Here is a 17263-nt window from a genome sequence, read left to right as displayed (position 1 = left end):
CTAGTATTGAGCGAGAGAGAGACTATAAAATCCCACCAGTTAGCAACATACTGTGACAAAGTTTATTTGAGCAATTCACCAAATTAAGTTGGTTCTTCAGAAGAAATTAAGTGCACTCATCTTTGGCATTTTGTGCTAAAAGATCACCGCAACAAAAGCTGGTTTTGAGATACAGATAAGGTGCTTTGTTCCTTAGTAAACTTTATCTGATTGAAGATTATTCAGGACTACAGCTGAAAACAAGCTTCACCCAAACAGAAATTCTATTGCTCAGTATTCATCGATATGAACTGAACGCCTGCACTGAGCTCACCCCAGCTCTGCCTGAGGGAGATTTTACCAAACACTCAAATCCTATTCACATATGCAGAATAATATTAAGCAAAATAAGCAAAGCTCCCTAGTCAGGACTCCCAGGAGCACAAGAGAAAAAGATCCGCTTCTCTTCAGCCAGGTGGACCCCACAGTATTTTGTATGAAAGACATGAGGAGGGGAGAGCTCTCCTATTAGGTTCAGCAGGAGAAACAGAACTGCTCTCACCTTTATCTGATGCATGTCTTGATAATCTCTCTCCTTACAGTATTTCCAAAATGCTGCTGCTGCTGTCTTCCTCTGCTGCTGCTGCAACTAAACATACACCCCCATCACTAACTTTCTACTCCTCTTCCATTTTAAATTAAAAAATCCTTTCTCGACATGATCACCAGCTACCAGGGTGGGGCAGCCTACATGGCATCAATTAAAGTTATCTTCTATACTATACAGATTATTGCTCTTTAGGGCAGGGCTCATCTTTTCATTCTGTGTTTGTACAATGCCTAGTACAAGGTGGTCCTGGTTCATGACTAGGGCTTCTAGGTGCTACAGTAATACAAATAATAATATAGAATGATTATGATTTTGGTACAGACAAGGTTCCAATTCTTGGAGCTATTAAGGTGACACTCCCAGTTCCTATGTTCCCTACTCCCAAGTGTGGTGTTGTATAAACAGTAACAATAATAATCTTTAATATTCTTGCCATGCTAAATGGGTAATTTGTCATATGGTCTGCTTGGCTTGAATGGTATCTGAAGTAGGCAATATAGCCCACTGGCATGTAAGTTACTTTAACATACTGTGCCAGAGCGTGACCCTATTCAACATCACATCATGCAGCATTGGATTCTATGTACGATCAGAAGCTACAACTCTCAAGGGACTATTTGTAAAATAACAGTTTTCAAAAGTAATGTGACATTTTACATACCAAATTTCTCTGCAGATCACTGGTTTAGAAGGCAGACTGCAGCAAGAGCACACGACAATCTATGTGCAATTCCATATAATCAATATGTAAGTACCTATTCCTATTATTTTATGTGTAATTTCTTTGGATTCTGCCAAAATTTTAAAGTGCTTACCCTCTACATAAGAGGATAAGTGTATGTACTTTGTATAATCAATCAGTTGCATAGCCAGCATTATCATGGTGTTTGGGTAGGCATTTAACAGAAGTCAGATAAAAAATTATCAGCATTTTATTGTAGCTTTGCAACTGACGATTTCTAGAATAAGGATTTTCAGACAAATTCCAGCTGTGCAGGAACCTCTTCACCTCAACCTCCTCTAAGGAGATTTCTTGTGTATGGTAAGAAGGGTAATTAGCAACATTCATATAGCCAAGTCCAGATTGGTGAACCAACAGGTAGTCTCAGAAATGGCTTGATACAAGCCTAAGGGTACGTCTATATTTACCCGCTGGTTCGGCGGCAAGCAGTCGATCTTCTGGGATCAATTTATTGCGTCTTGTCTAGACGTGATAAATCAATCCCGGAGGTGCTCGCTGTCGACGCCGGTAATCCTGCTCCGCGAGAGGAGTAGGCGGAGTCGACGGGGGAGCCTGCCTGCTGTGTGTGGACCCGCAGTAAGTACCTTTAAGTTCGAACTAAGATACTTCGACTTCAGCTACATTATTCACGTAGCTGAAGTTGCATATCTTAGTTCGAACTGGGGGCTTAGTGTGGACCAGCCCTAAGATACCACTGGCAAATGACTGAAGTGGGCACTGACTTACAGACTGGTCCCACAGTTTGCAACTGGGTTCCATAGACACATTGTGCATTGTCTCATCTTCCAGAGATGAGAGCGTTGACAGCATCTACCATGTGATGTTCTCAAAACAGTTCAATGTGGACCACTGTTTTTGGGGTAGATTGAAGCCTAGAAGTTCTTTTCTGGTGTCTGCAATGAGGTGTTTGAGACATTATCCCAAATTTTTTTCCAGTGGGCCTCAGTATTGAGTAAGGACAATTTAAGAGCTTTACCCATTCCCAAAAAGAATGGAGAGATTTCAGGCATGTCTTTGGAAGGTTCTAGAGGTCCTCATGAACTGGTAAGTTCAGGTTGGACATGGTTCACTTGTACGCACAAGCTGTATGTGTGTGTGTGTGTGTCTCTCTCTCTCTCTGGATCTTGGGTGAGAGTGTATGTGCCAGAGTGGGCAACCATTGAACGGGTGTTGATTTTCATGTGTGTTATTGTAGTATTTCATTGTAGTATTAAGCTGCCTGTCCAGACCGATGTGCAATATTCAGCAATCAAGAACACATGCTAGATGCACTGTTTGAAGTGTCCACATGTAGTGGCACCCCATGTTGTGTCTACATGGTTTTTGGACAAAGCTAGTCTTCGCTTTTTGCATGTCTTCTTCAGATGAACTTTAAAAGTCAAGCTTCTGTCCAAAGTTGCACCCAGGGACTTTGGATAGAGCTCATTTTGGACCTGTTGATCGCTGAAGGTCACACTAAGTAGTTCCTTGGCAGCTTTGTTCTTTAGGAGAAAGGCAGTTACCAAGATTTTTGGAGGAGGCATTGGGGCTGAGTTTCCAGTATTGAAAGTATTCTGCCATTATCTTGAGGTTGGTGAAGAGGATGTTGCCGATGATAGTGAGGCCTTTTGCCTTGTACCACAAGAGCAATGTCATCAGCATAAATGAATTTATGTGAAATTGTGTAACATAAGTCACTAATATAGATGTTGAATAGTGAAAGAGCCAGCAGGGATCCTTGAGGTTAACCATCATTGAGGATGCATGCTTTGCTGATCTGCCCTTTCAAAAGGCATGCAATATTTACAGTGGCTGAACACTGTGGTCAGGAGTTGCACAGAGCTATGGTATTTGATGACCCTTGATACCTTGAGCCATAGCCAATCTCTTCATACCATGTCATAGGCAGTGGATAAATCTATTAGTGCTGTTCTGGGTTTTAGAATCTTCTGGAAGCCAGCCTCAATGCAACTTTGTCCCAGTCTGAAACTGGCCTGTTCCTTTGGCAGGATGACCTCAAAGATGGGGTGAGATGGGCCAGTAAAATCCGCTCCATTAACTTATAAGTTGTGGAGAGGAGCAATATTGGGCGATAACTGGCAGCATTATTTGGTGGTTTCCCATGTTTGAGGAGGCCAATGACTATTGCCTCATTCCAGCTTTTTGGAATCTTCCCTGTTTAAATACATAGCAGTAAATAGGTCTGCCAACCATACTTGTCCCTTTGGACCCAAATTGTTAAGGAAATCAGGATAAAGGCCATCCTTGGCAGCAGGTTTTCCACTTTTGGAGGCCACGAGGGCCTTGTTTATTTCTTCTGCAGTATAAGGAGATGATAGCAATGAAGTGGTAGGGCTGCGTCGGACATTTGAAAAGAGCTCTTTCCTCAATCTTCTGTCTAGTGAACTTGTTGGTTTTGATCTTTGAGTTACAGAGAAGGTGTGCGGCAACAGAATTGGCTGTAATTTTCAGTTGGTGTTGTTTCACTAAGTCAGCAGCTCCAAGCTTATGGAGGAATGCCCAGGCTTTGCAACTGAAATGAGTGAAGTCAAGATTCTCCACTGTCTCATTCAATCTCTTCAGGCGAGCAGAGTTCAATGACTCTATTCCTGCTTTTTCGGTGTCTGGATCACCACTCTTCTCATGTTCTTTGAAGAATGCTTCTGTCTCCAGCTGCCAGCAAGAAATACAGACCTTGCGATATTTGTGAGGAATGCGTTTAATAAGAAGGTGAACAAAGCGGTCAGTTTTCTGGGATTGGTTTGATACGGTCTTCAACTTCTGCAGTATATGCAACCCAGTTTGCTTTGCAGAAATTCTTGCATGGTTTTGGTGCTGATTCAATCAATGGAACTCCAAAGCAGACATGCAGAATAATGTGCCATTGTTGGCTGCAAGGAAATTTCTAAGGACTGTTCCTGAAGCTTGCAGAGGAATACCAGAATTGTCTTTAATCAGAAAGCATAGGTCGAGATTGTGTTTAGTATTCCAGCTGGCCAAGTGAAAAGTCAATAGTTTTAGGGTCGGGGGAAAAAAAAATGGACATTTGCAAACAAGGCCCAACCTGTGAGTTGCTAACCAGTTGCATCATTTCTACAAGAAAATGTCATTCTCCTTAAGAACTCTTGAAAGATAGTCACGCTTAGCATGTGACAAACCTTCTAGAATTAAGTTGGTACACACGTGGAGCTGGTCCAACGGTTCTTCAATGCTGTCCCTGACAAGGACTCAAAGATTTCACATTGCTAAAACCATACCAGGAGATCAACAAATTGATGTCTCGTAGCCTTTTGACAACATCTGTTGTGTAAACAAACAACATGTAACGGGAGCATCACATGAAGGTTTTTGTCTTGCAAGAGAGTAAATATTTCAAAGCAGTAAATTTTTGGCAAAGTTAAATATACTACTACTAACACTGCTAGTATTGGTTCCAACTCAACTCTTTACTATCCTATAATGGTTTTAGGATGCTTGTTTGAAAAGACAAATTACAGCTCATTAAATTACAGTTTGTTATTTCTTCTTTTATAGTCCTATTGTATATAAATTTTCCAGTTTTCTTTTCACTTTCACAGTTTGATGGTTGTTGGATCTGGGATTTTAATTTGGCCTATTAGTGTAGGTCTACACAGTCCACGGCAGCAAGCCTCTGAGCTCAGGTCAACAGACTTGGGCCCACATGGTGTCCCTAGCCTCTGTTTGCCAGAAACTGGGAATGAGCGACAGGGGATGGATCACTTGATGATTACCTGTCCTGTTCATTCTTCTGAGGCACCTGGCACTGCCCACTGTCGGAAGACAGGATACTGGGCTAGATGGACCTTTGGTCTGACCCAGTAGGGCCATTCTTATGTTATTACCACACTACAAATAGCTGTGTAGACATTGCAGCTCAGGCTGGGGCTCAGGCTCTTAAACCTAGAGAGCGGGGGTGTGCCAAGCCACAACTTAAAAGCTCTGTCCTCAGAGCTATTTCTAGCATAGTAGCGTGAGCTCAAGTCTGTCGACTCGGTCAGAAGCTTGCTTCTACTGGCTGTGTAGACGTACCCATAGAGAGCATGAGATAGGGCTCTCCTTGGAGTGTGAATCTGAATTTTCATGAAGTCCCAATACTCAGGAGTGTTCTGATCCAGGATCCAGTGAGGCATTTTGGTTTGGCCCCATCTATAAATTACAAGTCACTTAAATTAAAAAAATAAAAAATCCTCCCAGGTTACAGAAAGTGTCCTCTAGTCCAGCGATACTCAGACCTCAGTGGTTCAGGAGCCAAATTAGCGATCAACATTATCCAAAAGAGCCACAGTAGTGTGAATTCATTGTTTCATTTACTATAGTACTATATATTCATATTTAAATAGTATGATAGAGAAATATATAGTTTATTATATATAGTTCTCACAGCAAAATGACTGACCAAGTATGATTTTATCACCTACAATTGGTTAATAACATAGTAAAAGCATCCTGATTGGTTAATAATTAAAATCACACTATGTTTTAATATCTAGTGCTGCAAAGAGCCGCAGGAGAAACATTAAAGAGCCACTTGCGAGCCTTAGTATCACTGTTCTTGTCATTTCTAACACTCTTCAGCAACATAGCATTTATTTAGTCACCATATTTCTTCATACAAACATACAAATCCCTTAAGTCATTTAATGCTTCCTCTAGTATTAGTTGATCACATCCTTCCTTTTGTCTGGCAAGTGTATACACAAAGCACTTTGAAAACATATTGACCAAAATGACACTTGATACTTGTAAAGCATCGTGTGTTATTTTGGTCTTTTGTCCCAAAATTAATGGTAACAGATTGGGTAACTGTATCTTTAAAAAGGAATTAAAAGGTGAAGAACATCAAATTGGCTGCCATGCTCTCATCTAGTCACTTTTGGAACTCAGCAGCTAACCCTGAGTTACTAGTTCATATTCAAGGAATGTTCACCAATCATTTTTATTGAATATGTTTTCATACCTTAGAACGATAAAAATATAAAGCTGAATTTGCTAAGTGCAGTCTCTCTTCATTTAGTCTTTTTTCAAGTTTCTTCATCTCTTCAAAGCAATTATATTGAATGGATATGGAGCTAAAGTTAGACCAAATCTTCCTTCCATGGCTGGTTTTGTAGCATTATCAGGATACAAAAAGGTGAAATTTTGCATGAGATTTACAAACATCAAGAACAGCTCCATTTTTGCCAGCTGCTCTCCCATGCACACACGTTTACCTAAAGAGAGGTTAGAAAGGTAAATATTACTGATCCTTATACTGTTGACTCATTCAAATACAGCCCTACAATTTCCCTACAACCTTGTTCCAAGCAGAGAAGGACTCAGATCTGAACTTTTTAAAGTTGGGATTCAGAGTCTTGGTTTGGATTTCACTTGGTTTTATTGCTTAACATTAGAAGCACATACAGTCTTAACACTTTATGGCAGTAAAACCACTTCTATAGTATCACCTGATCCATCTTGGGGACACTACTGGAAGAAGGTTGCATTTATTTAAACAGGCAGCTGGGGTTGGTAGGAACTAAATTACTGTGTTTTGCAGGACACTCCCAAGAGGTTAAAAAAAAAAAAAAAAGCTTAAGTAATCAGTGTGCACCATACATGTTCAACTTTTATTCTATTTTCAACAATGAATATTATTTTCTATGACAAAATAAGAAAATGACAAATGCCAAAGGCTTTTTGGAAGTGTAACTCTCACCCCAAACTTTAAACAAAAAAGCCCATTCCAGCTGTATCTAGATATTTTACCAATTCCGAAAGGAATGAACATTTCTCTTTTGATTAGCTGGCCATTTTCATCCAGAAATCTTGTTGGTTGGAAGTCATCTGGTCTCTCCCATATATTTGGATCTCTGTGCACTGACCATAAGTTGGGCACAATCACACTGCCTTTAGGAATAGTATATCCCCGTAGCACTTCAAAACAAAAACAGAGACAGGAGATTTGATAGCTGTTAGGAGCAAACATGAGCGATTTCATGCTTAACAGAAGAGGGACTATAGTTATTAAACAATAGCTCAGATCCTCAGCTATGGACAAGAAAACACCCACCACATCTCAGGGCAGAGGGTGAAAGTCTGGGTGCAAACGTGGTCCTTGTGCTCCCCCAATTCTGGGCAGCCAGAAGTATACTAAATTATGCTAATTGTCAGGGATCAACAGGGTGTGGGAAAGTCTCAGCCATGTTATGTTTCCAGAAAATCTCACTCAATATGCCAGCAGCAGACAGGAAGATTGAACAGAAGATGTTGTCCCACTAGAGGAACCCCTTACATTGGGATGATCCTCCCATAACTAGCTAATGCTGATAAAACTAGAATTCACTGGTGATGCACTGCAAAGCAAACACTGCATGATGTGCGCCAATCCCTTTAGTTTACTCAAATCATTTACCATTATCTAGAATAGCAGAGACATTTCAGATCTTCTACTGTTGCAACCATTAAGCTGACCCAAAAAGTTTCACAGGAACACAGACAGGACCAGGCCTATACTGCCAGCATTTTGAACACAGGACTTCCTCAAAATGTATTCCACTTCAACAATATTCCCCTGCCCACAAAAATCTATCTGTTCCAAAACCTTGCCCTCTCCCCCATGTCCATTAATTCCATCTTCCCTTCCCCATCCTCACACGCATAATCCTTCCCAATCTCTAGTAAATCTTGGCCTATCATGTTTCCCCTTTCTAGTTCCTAGTAATTCACTAAGGCTCCCCTATCTGGCAGCTGTTTATCAGAGCTGGCAGGCCATCCCACAAACTCTGATTCCAACCAGCAATTTGTCCTGCAGTCTGTCTGCAAGCTATTTGACTGGGTGGCGACGATGTCCCCTCTGATGTCCAGCTCAGTGGTCAGTTGGATTTGTGCTGGAGATGTCAGAGCTCCAGGCCAGAGCACCAAGTGTCAGCTACTGAGAGGAAGGAGAGGGTCTGCCTGTAACAGCTACAGGAATCCCACTCAAACAGGGCCGGCTCTGGCTTTTTTGCCGCCCCAGGCAAAAAAGCCTCCGGCTGCCCCCCCCCCGCGGGAGCCGGAGCTCCGCTCTCCCCCCCGGCGGCCGGGGGGAGGGCGCGGGGGGGAGGGCGGCCGGAGCCCCGGGGGGAGGGCGGCGAGCCCGCTCTTCCCCCGGCGGCCAGAGCGCAGGGGGTAGGGCGGCGAGCCCCGGCAGCCGGGGGGAGGGCGGCGAGCCCGGCCGTGGCCCCGCTCTCCCCAGGGGCCGGAGCGCCGCGCCGCCCCCCTCCAGGTGCCGCCCCAAGCACCAGCTTGGTGGGCTGGTGCCTGGAGCTGGCCCTGCACTCAAAGCAGCAGTGGCTTGGCACCAGCTCTCCTCCTCCACATACACTGTTGTAGAGTCTAGCAGAAGGATGTAGTTCATCTCTCCATGACCTTGAAGCACTGCGGGGGGATGAAAGGAGGGAATTCTCCTTTAAGCAGCTAGCATCACTGTAGCAGGTGTTGAACAATTTAAAGAAGGATATGCTTTTGGGTGGCTTGCAAGATGATTTTTTGCTACCTCCCACCCAGGTTAACCAATTCCTGTCTACCACTATCACGCCCCTGGCAATAGGGACCAGCAACATGACTTTGGGAGAGGGTGAGATTATGGTTTTCTGTAGAAATAAAAACCAGCAGCACATTCCTTTCCAGCTTAGCGATCGGTTTACATCACGTTAATATTTTCAAGGCTCTTTGTGCCAGGAAAAGGGCTAGAGACTTTTTTGTTTTTGTAAAATGAAAGCTGAGATTCTCTTTACTATTCCCAAAGGCTGAGTCTATCAACAAAGGCTCACGCAATTCCTGTTCATCAGCAGATAGGATTCTAATTATGAAATACAGTACTTGGGCATCTTAAATTAATCACTTTGGATGATCAGATAAAGATTCCTAGCCCTTGTCTAAAGAGATGGCATTTTACACACTGAAGTTACATCTGTACCTGCATAACTTCAATCTTCATAAAGTTCTCACCACCTGTCCCATCAGACATTTCAGCCACAAAATGTAAAAAAAACCAAAAACAAACAAACCTACAAACACTTACCAGCAGTTGCTGAGGCCATTCGAGGAACAGAAAGAGGAACAACCACAGTCATCCTCTGTACCTCCATGATGGTTGCCTCTGTGAAGGGCATATGAGCCTTGTCAGTGAGAGAAGGAGCTCTGTCACGCCCGATGACCACTTCAATTTCTGCATGAACCTTTTCTATGCAAAAGAAGGGAGGAGTAAAGAGAAAGATTAAAACTAGGAGCAAAGGCACTGACGCACTTTCAGATTTACATTACACTCCATCGTAATACAGTTGAGGAAAACTATGAGTACTGATAATAGGATGGCTAGAGACTTTCACTTCTAGGCAGCCAAGGGCATAGGAGTTTTCTAATGACAGTTCAGAGGTTGCTGGTCCTTTAAAGGGAGTCTGTGCCCAGACTACCTACGAGGAGCTAAATTAAAGAGCCCATCTGGCTAATGAGCACCTGGGCCAATAAAAGGTCATCAGAACTCAGTTACAGGTAGATGCTCACAGAGAGAGAACCTCTCCTAAAGGAAAGGAGCTTCCAGGACTGAGAACCACAGGCCCCCAGGAGGAGGGCTGTGCAACCCCGAGACCAGGGAAAGAGGCTGAAGAAGCCTCATGGCCAGGAACAAGAGGTGGCACAACAAGACTCCCAGGCAGGCCACATGAAAGCAGAGAAAAATATTATGATGTATAAAGTATTGGATGGCAGATCACACCGGTAAGGAGATAGTGCTGTTTTATAAATCAATGTTTCACACTCCCCTGGAATACTACGCTCAGTTCTGGTCACCTCATCTCAAAACAGCAGAAAGAGATGGGGTTCAAAGACAAGTGACAAAAATGGTTCAAATCAACAGCAAAAAAGAGAAAAATTACTAGCATGTGTAAGTGGAGAAAGAGGCTAAAGACACGAAACTCACAAACACCTTTTAAACCCCAACCCATGAAGTGGATTTTAGAATATTTTTCATTCATATTATTGCTCTGTTAGCCGAAGTGGTAAAAACACTCCAACTCCTATTAGAGAGACAAAGTTGGGTGAGGAAATATCTTTTATTGGACAGATTTCTGTTGGTGAAAGAGAGACGCTTTCATGAGGCACTGCTGCTGATCCCTGTCGTACCCCTTCTCCTGCATTCCCTGAGCAATTTGCTTTCAGATGTTCACATTTCTACAGCTGGTCTGTAGCTGTACCTGCACAGTCTTTTTTCCCCACAGGCCCAAGAGATCCAATATCTCCTGTTTACTCCAGGACAGAGCATGTCTAGAGCATGCAGCTGGCATGGTCAGCTGGGGAGTTGCACACAACAATGGAGAACTGCTAGATGTACTCACCAACTTCCAAGCTGGACAATCAGGAAAATGCGTTTAAAAATTTTGTAGGGCTTTAAGGGGGCAATTTCCAGTCCCCGTGAGCCCTCGGCGGTGGAGTTCAGAATTGTGACCAGAGCAGTCAGTATTAGGTATTGTGGGACAGCTGCTGGAAGACTATTAAGGTCAACATAGGTAACGCAATGGCTTGGGCGAGCCCCGGGCCATCCCGTTTTTACTTTAAGAAATATGATCATCCTAGAAAAGAGTTTGTCCCTAGGTGATACGGTGTTTGGCTGTTCCTGTTCCAATCTAAGAACAGGCAATAAAATGGTGTTTTAAATTAGCACTGAGTGAACTCATTTATCTCCAGAATGCTGAACTGCTGTCCTATTGTATAATCTTTGCCCGAAGAAGATTTATGATTGAGTTTGGAGAATAAACTATTACCTTGACCTTTTTAAAGAGATTACTCTAGATTAGGAGGCACTGACAGAAGTGTTGTAGGTAGTACTTACTACAGCCACGTCACAGTGCCTCGTACTTGAAACCTTCTTTGTCTAGTAGATATTGCAGCTCGGGCTGGAGCTCAGGCTCTGAAACCTAGAGGGGGGGTTCCCGGCCAAAACATCAATGTATCCAAGTTTGACATGTCAACTAGCTGCAATACGTGCTTTAGATACATATCTGGAAAATTTAAGTGGCAAATGCACAGTATGGCAGGGATTGCGTGGGCAACATTAATGCCATTTGGGGTACTTATGTTTTTCGGGAGAGGGCTTGTATTTGATTTCATTTCATTACATATATAATAAAACTAGGATATTGAGGTGCTCTACCAAGTATTAGCCCTTTAACTTACTTATACCTGTTTATAACTTTAATTTCAGATTAACACAATTTTGGGTTACTTGCCTGTCTGCCTTCCTGATAAAATACAGCACTATATAAAAACAACAACGCAGCCTTGTAGTCCAGTGTAGAGTAAATACGGTTAGAAAAGTCTCATTTACCTTGTACTTCTGGGTGGAGAGACATATAGAGCAGACACCAGAGCAGTGTGTTGGTAGTGGTGTCAGTACCTGCGATGAAGAGGTCACCAATGATAAAAAACAGGTAGTCTTCGTTAAAGCTGCTCTCACTGTTGCTCTTTCTCTCCTCTTCCACTTGGAGGAGATACATATCAATGAAGTCCCTGGGATTTTCTCTATCCAGGGTGTCCCTGTGCTGTGCAATTATTTTCTTTAGAAAAGCTGTGACATCAAACTCAATTTGTCTCAGTTCTCTGAAAGGGCCAAAGGGAAGATAATACAGCCAAGGACAAATGTTGACCAGAAGTACATGGCTGTTTACACTTATCTCTAGCGCACGTGACATGAGACTTAGCATGGTCTTAAACTCAACGTCTTCATAGTCAAAGCGCCTGCCAAAGGCCATAGAACAGATAACATTGGACACAGAGTTGCTGATAATAGGAAAGGGGTTAAATGGATCCTTTCCATATCTTAGCATTTCTTCCTTCACATACTTCAGTTCTTCAATGATTTTGGGTTCCAGGCTATGCTTTCCTAATCCAAAATGACGAAGAGTTGAGTGAGAAAACTTCCTCTGTTGTCTCCATACCGGGCCATATGGTGCAAAAACGACACCTGGGGGGGCGGGGAGGGAATTAAAAAAAAGAAGTGAATCCCAAACTAAGCAGCTATATTCTCAAGGTGACATATTTAATTCCCCCCCCCCCCAAAAAAACCAACCTCAGAACCAAATCAGGAACTTTCCAAAAAGGAAGGAGAGTCATGTGATCAAGGCACAGAACTAGGAGCCAGAGAAAGATGACTCTGTTCCAGCTCTATCTAAGACTTCTTACATGGCCTTGGGCAACTCTCTACCCCAGTTTTCCAATCTGTAAAATGGCTACCTCAACAGGCTTAATGTTTGAAATACGTTTTGAGATCCTCAGTTGGAAGGCACTATAGAACTATTATTGCTTACCGTCTTGTAAGCATGTCACAGGAATGTCAAGTTTTGGACATACGTTAGCAGTAACCCTTTAAACAAATGGAAAAAAAAAAAAAGGAACCTCCTACACAAATGCCATGAGCAAGATGGAGATAACCAAATACTCAAACACAGTTTGTTCTGCACTGTGACATTACAGGATGACTCTCTCCACGGTCCACACCTCCCAGTACTGTCTGTGTGCATGCAACTCCCATGAAAGAGAAAATTCAAGTTGACCCTTACATTTTTATGAAACAATTAGGCAACAGGATATAAAAGCTACAGACAGACTGGGAAGGTGACTATATATTTAAAACTTCTGGGTAAAAATGCCCTTGGATTTGCATCAGTAGGGAGTTTTCAAAACTTTAGACACACATTCTCCATGGGTGTTTCGTATTATGAAGTCTACCCCGAGTCAATATTTTAAACTTTTTTGTTCATGGGCTTCTTTGGAGTCAACTATAAATATTAATTTACATGCAAATAGATACATCTTGTTGTATTTGACAATAGTACTATAAATGTGTACAGTGTCTATATAAACAAAACAAAAAAACACCTAGCTACAGTGATTTAACCAAATTCATCTAAACCTGATCAGAGTAACTTGGAAAAGTATTTTAAGCCATCAGAGCAAGAACCAATATTTTAGTGCTACTTATGGTGAACTCACATTATGTTTTCTTAGAAAGAGCAGCTTGTTTCACAAAAGCTACATGACAACTACATCTCACCATTAATGTTAAGTTTCAAAGATTTTTTTTTAAATTAATTGATTTGTGAAAGGCAGTTTGATAAGAGCTTAATGCCTAATCTAACATATGGCCAGATAACAGAACACAAGAGAGAAACTCAGTGGCCATTAGAAATTGGTAACAGAAAGATATGTCTTCTTGATACTGGATAGGCATCCACATTTTGATAAAAGGACCTAATAGTCAAAACATGAAAAATGAGTTATAACACTAAAATAAATCCAGAAAAGTTATTTAAAAGAGTGGGTATAATAATGTACAAGGGTAGTATATGCCAAAGAGAATGTAAACTATTCAGGGTCAGGACAATCTAAGAGATATGGAAGGGCAAAATAAAGATTGGTATGTGGTCTTCATGATTAGATTTTTCTGACTTAATTATCTATTAAAGTGACTGTATTAGGTTGAAAAATCTGAATACATTGTTTAGTTCCAAAGGTCTTGAAAAAAGTAAGTAGAGTATTATGATCAGTCCTTGGTTAAGAAGAAAGTCACTGAACTATACCAACTGAGTGAACAGGTATTCAAATGAAGCTCATTTTGTCTCCATATAAATATGCCCTGAAGGACAGCGTCTCAGCAATACATTTTCTGTACAGAACATTTTTTTGTTTTTGTTGGTTTTCTTAGCTTGTCAGATTACCCACCCCAGGACAGTGTTTCTACGTAGCAGCAGTAACATCAACTGGGACAAGTGAAAAATTAAGGCACATATGATATTGAAATTGGCCAAGAACATATTAATCATTCCAGTGAAAAAGAACACTTCTATCTTGGCCTAAAGCAAGTACTACAACAAAACCAAACCACAATTCAGCACAACCTTTTCCTGCCTCCAGAAGGGGGAAGAGTAGTTTCAGGACATGAATACCATCCACAGGAGAAGACAGCCTCATCATCTTTTAAGGGAGCAAACTCCCTTCAATGTATGCATTAAAAGCTGAGCTGGCGAACTAAGACTGTCCCAATTTCATATTATAGTAGAACCTCAGAGTTAGGAACTGACCAGTCAACCATACATCTCATTTGGAACTGGAAGTACGCAATCAGGCAGCAGCACAAACAAAAACGTACTGTGTTTAACGTAAGCTACTAAAAAAAAAAAAATGAAGTGAAGGCAGCATTTTTCTTCTGCATAGTAAAGTTTCAAAGCTGTATGAAGTCAATGTTCAGTTGTAAACTTTTGAAAGAACACCATAACATTTTGTTCAGAGTTATGAGCAACCTCCATTCCAAAAGTGTTCATAACTCTGAGGTTCTACTGGAAAAGTCTTTTCAGACATGGTTCCATAGAGAAGACTGTCATATGAGATCATCAAAATCATGGAACTCCCAGCTCATTTGGGAGCACTGACAACTAGCTTACTATAGGCAGAAACTAACAGAGACGGAGAAATAGATTAAAAAGGAGAAAGAAGCACTAGGTTAGAGCAACAACGGAGATCAGAGAAGAAACTTGAATCCATTGGCTGAGTGCCAGGTAACAATAAAGAGGAGTAATTGGGCACTTTTGTTTACTAACAGAATGTCATTGAAAAAAGAAGCTAGGGAAAACAGCACTTGCTCTGTACATGAGCTGAGAGCCAAGTGGACCCAGGAATGGGTATATACAAGGAAGAATATGAAGAAGCCATAAAAGTGCATCAAGCAACGAGAATGAGACCAGGGCTTTGGAGTGGAGCCCGGAGCTGGAGCCCGGAGCAATGGAGCTGCAGGTTTTTGCCCGGAGCTGGAACGGAGCCGGAGCACAGAAAATCTTGACTGCTCCAGGTTTTTTTTTTTTTCCATTTTCAATCCAAAATGAATGATATTTAGCAAAAACGTCCTAAAGGTGCCAAAAAGTTTCAGATTGTATAACAATTGATATTAACATCTACTTTACCACTTTACGTAATATGTCACAGTTATTCTCACTTCAGCCGAAATCAAGATTTAATGTACAGATACAAAATTATAACGTTTTTTGGAGATATGTTTTATTAAAGAATCAGATAATTATCAGACATCTGGCAACACTGCAGACTGCTCCCACCCTTGTGCCGAGTGCGTACTCGTGTAGATTAGTATGTGTTGATACTTCTTTTGTAAGGGTTGATCAACGAGACGCGCGGAGTGCTGCAATTACGGAAAAGTGTGATGCAAGATGCAACATTTGAGATATCACAAACAGATATATTGCAAAAAAAATAATGTTTTTGTTTATTGATGTATTAAGATATCGCAAGAGATATTAACCACTTAAGCTCATTTCTCACACGAGCTCCCGTTACATTTGTTCATTTGTACATGCTCCCGTATCACTCTGGTGGACTTATTTTATATGTCATCTGTTCAACTGTCTTTTGGTAGCGTTGTTTGTGATTTTAAATTTACTGAAAAAGTCGCGTGCAGCAGGCATGTAAATATACAGTAAACATTTTTGCATAAATTAGGAGTGATTTTTGTGATATATCCAGAGTGATTGGAAAATGTCCAACACAACTTTGGGGTGAATCCTTAGGTCATTTTAAGAAAAAACGTTTTTGTGAACACGTGTCCTAAAATTCCTCCTAAGGGAGCTACAGTCCCTTCAAGGTGGTGATGAAAAGTTAATTTCTGATTAATATCTCAAAAACACTTTAATATAAAGTAATGAAATTATGTCTGTGTCTTAGCGTTAGTATGTGCTACCATATTACATTATCCAAAATTATTTAAACCATAGGCGTCCCAAACTGGCGGTTGGTCATTTTTATTTCATATTTCAAGAAAGGCTTGTCGTCGACTGCCCCTGGCTATGAGCGGTAATATTATGTTCCATAATAAGTTAATAATTTTTGGTTATTATTCATTATTACATTTAAAATTTATGGTTCCAAAGTTGAAAAATAAGTAATAAGTAAAATTGTTTGTATCATTCTAAGCATCTAAGCAGATTAAAATTTTTAAACAGTTTTCTCAGAAATGATTAATTATACAAAATAAATTAAGAGTACCATTTTAATGCATGTTTTAGCATTAAATCATATTCCAGGGTCGTATAAAAACAACCCAGGAAACTACAGACCAGTTAGTTTAACTTCTGTGCCAGGGAAGATAATGGAGCAAGTAATTAAGGAAATCATCTGCAAACACTTGGAAGGTGGTAAGGTGATAGGGAACAGCCAGCATGGATTTGTAAAGAACAAATCATGTCAAACCAATCTGATAGCTTTCTTCGATAGGATAACGAGTCTTGTGGATAAGGGAGAAGCTGTGGATGTGGTATACCTAGACTTTAGTAAGGCATTTGATACTGTCTCGCATGATATTCTTATCGATAAACTAGGCAAATACAATTTAGATGGGGCTACTATAAGGTGGGTGCATAACTGGCTGGATAACCGTACTCAGAGAGTTGTTATTAATGGTTCCCAATCCTGCTGGAAAGGCATAACGAGTGGGGTTCCGCAGGGGTCTGTTTTGGGACCGGCTCTGTTCAATATCTTCATTAACGACTTAGATATTGGCATAGAAAGTACGCTTATTAAGTTTGCGGATGATACCAAACTGGGAGGGATTGCAACTGCTTTGGAGGACAGGGTCATAATTCAAAATGATCTGGACAAATTGGAGAAATGGTCTGAGTTAAACAGGATGAAGTTTAACAAAGACAAATGCAAAGTGCTCCACTTAGGAAGAAAAAATCAGTTTCACACATACAGAATGGGAAGAGACTGTCTAGGAAGGAGTACGGCAGAAAGGGATCTAGGGGTTATAGTGGACCACAAGCTAAATATGAGTCAACAGTGTAATGCTGTTGCAAAAAAAGCAAACATGATTCTGGGATGTATTAACAGGTGTGTTGTGAGCAAGACACGAGAAG

General features: G+C 41.2%; 1 protein-coding gene across 1 annotated transcript in view; it reads right to left on the bottom strand.

Annotated features, from left to right (window-relative positions):
• Nucleotides 1-5812: 5812 nt before the first annotated feature.
• The window catches only part of LOC112111240 (cytochrome P450 2U1), a 21065-nt gene continuing 9614 nt past the window's right edge, over nt 5813-17263 (bottom strand). The window contains exons 2-5 of the mRNA XM_026659884.1: nt 11674-12309; nt 9373-9534; nt 7077-7244; nt 5813-6541 (exon numbers count right to left, since the gene is read on the bottom strand). Of these exons, the coding sequence (XP_026515669.1) occupies nt 6363-6541; nt 7077-7244; nt 9373-9534; nt 11674-12309 (1145 nt within the window). The 3' untranslated portion in view covers nt 5813-6362. The remainder of the gene's footprint in view (nt 6542-7076; nt 7245-9372; nt 9535-11673; nt 12310-17263) is intronic.

Source organism: Terrapene carolina, unplaced genomic scaffold (assembly GCF_002925995.2).
Source record: "Terrapene carolina triunguis isolate 2854851 unplaced genomic scaffold, T_m_triunguis-2.0 Scaffold706, whole genome shotgun sequence".
Lineage (NCBI taxonomy): Eukaryota > Metazoa > Chordata > Testudines > Emydidae > Terrapene > Terrapene triunguis.
This window is presented reverse-complemented; position numbering and strand designations above follow the sequence as displayed.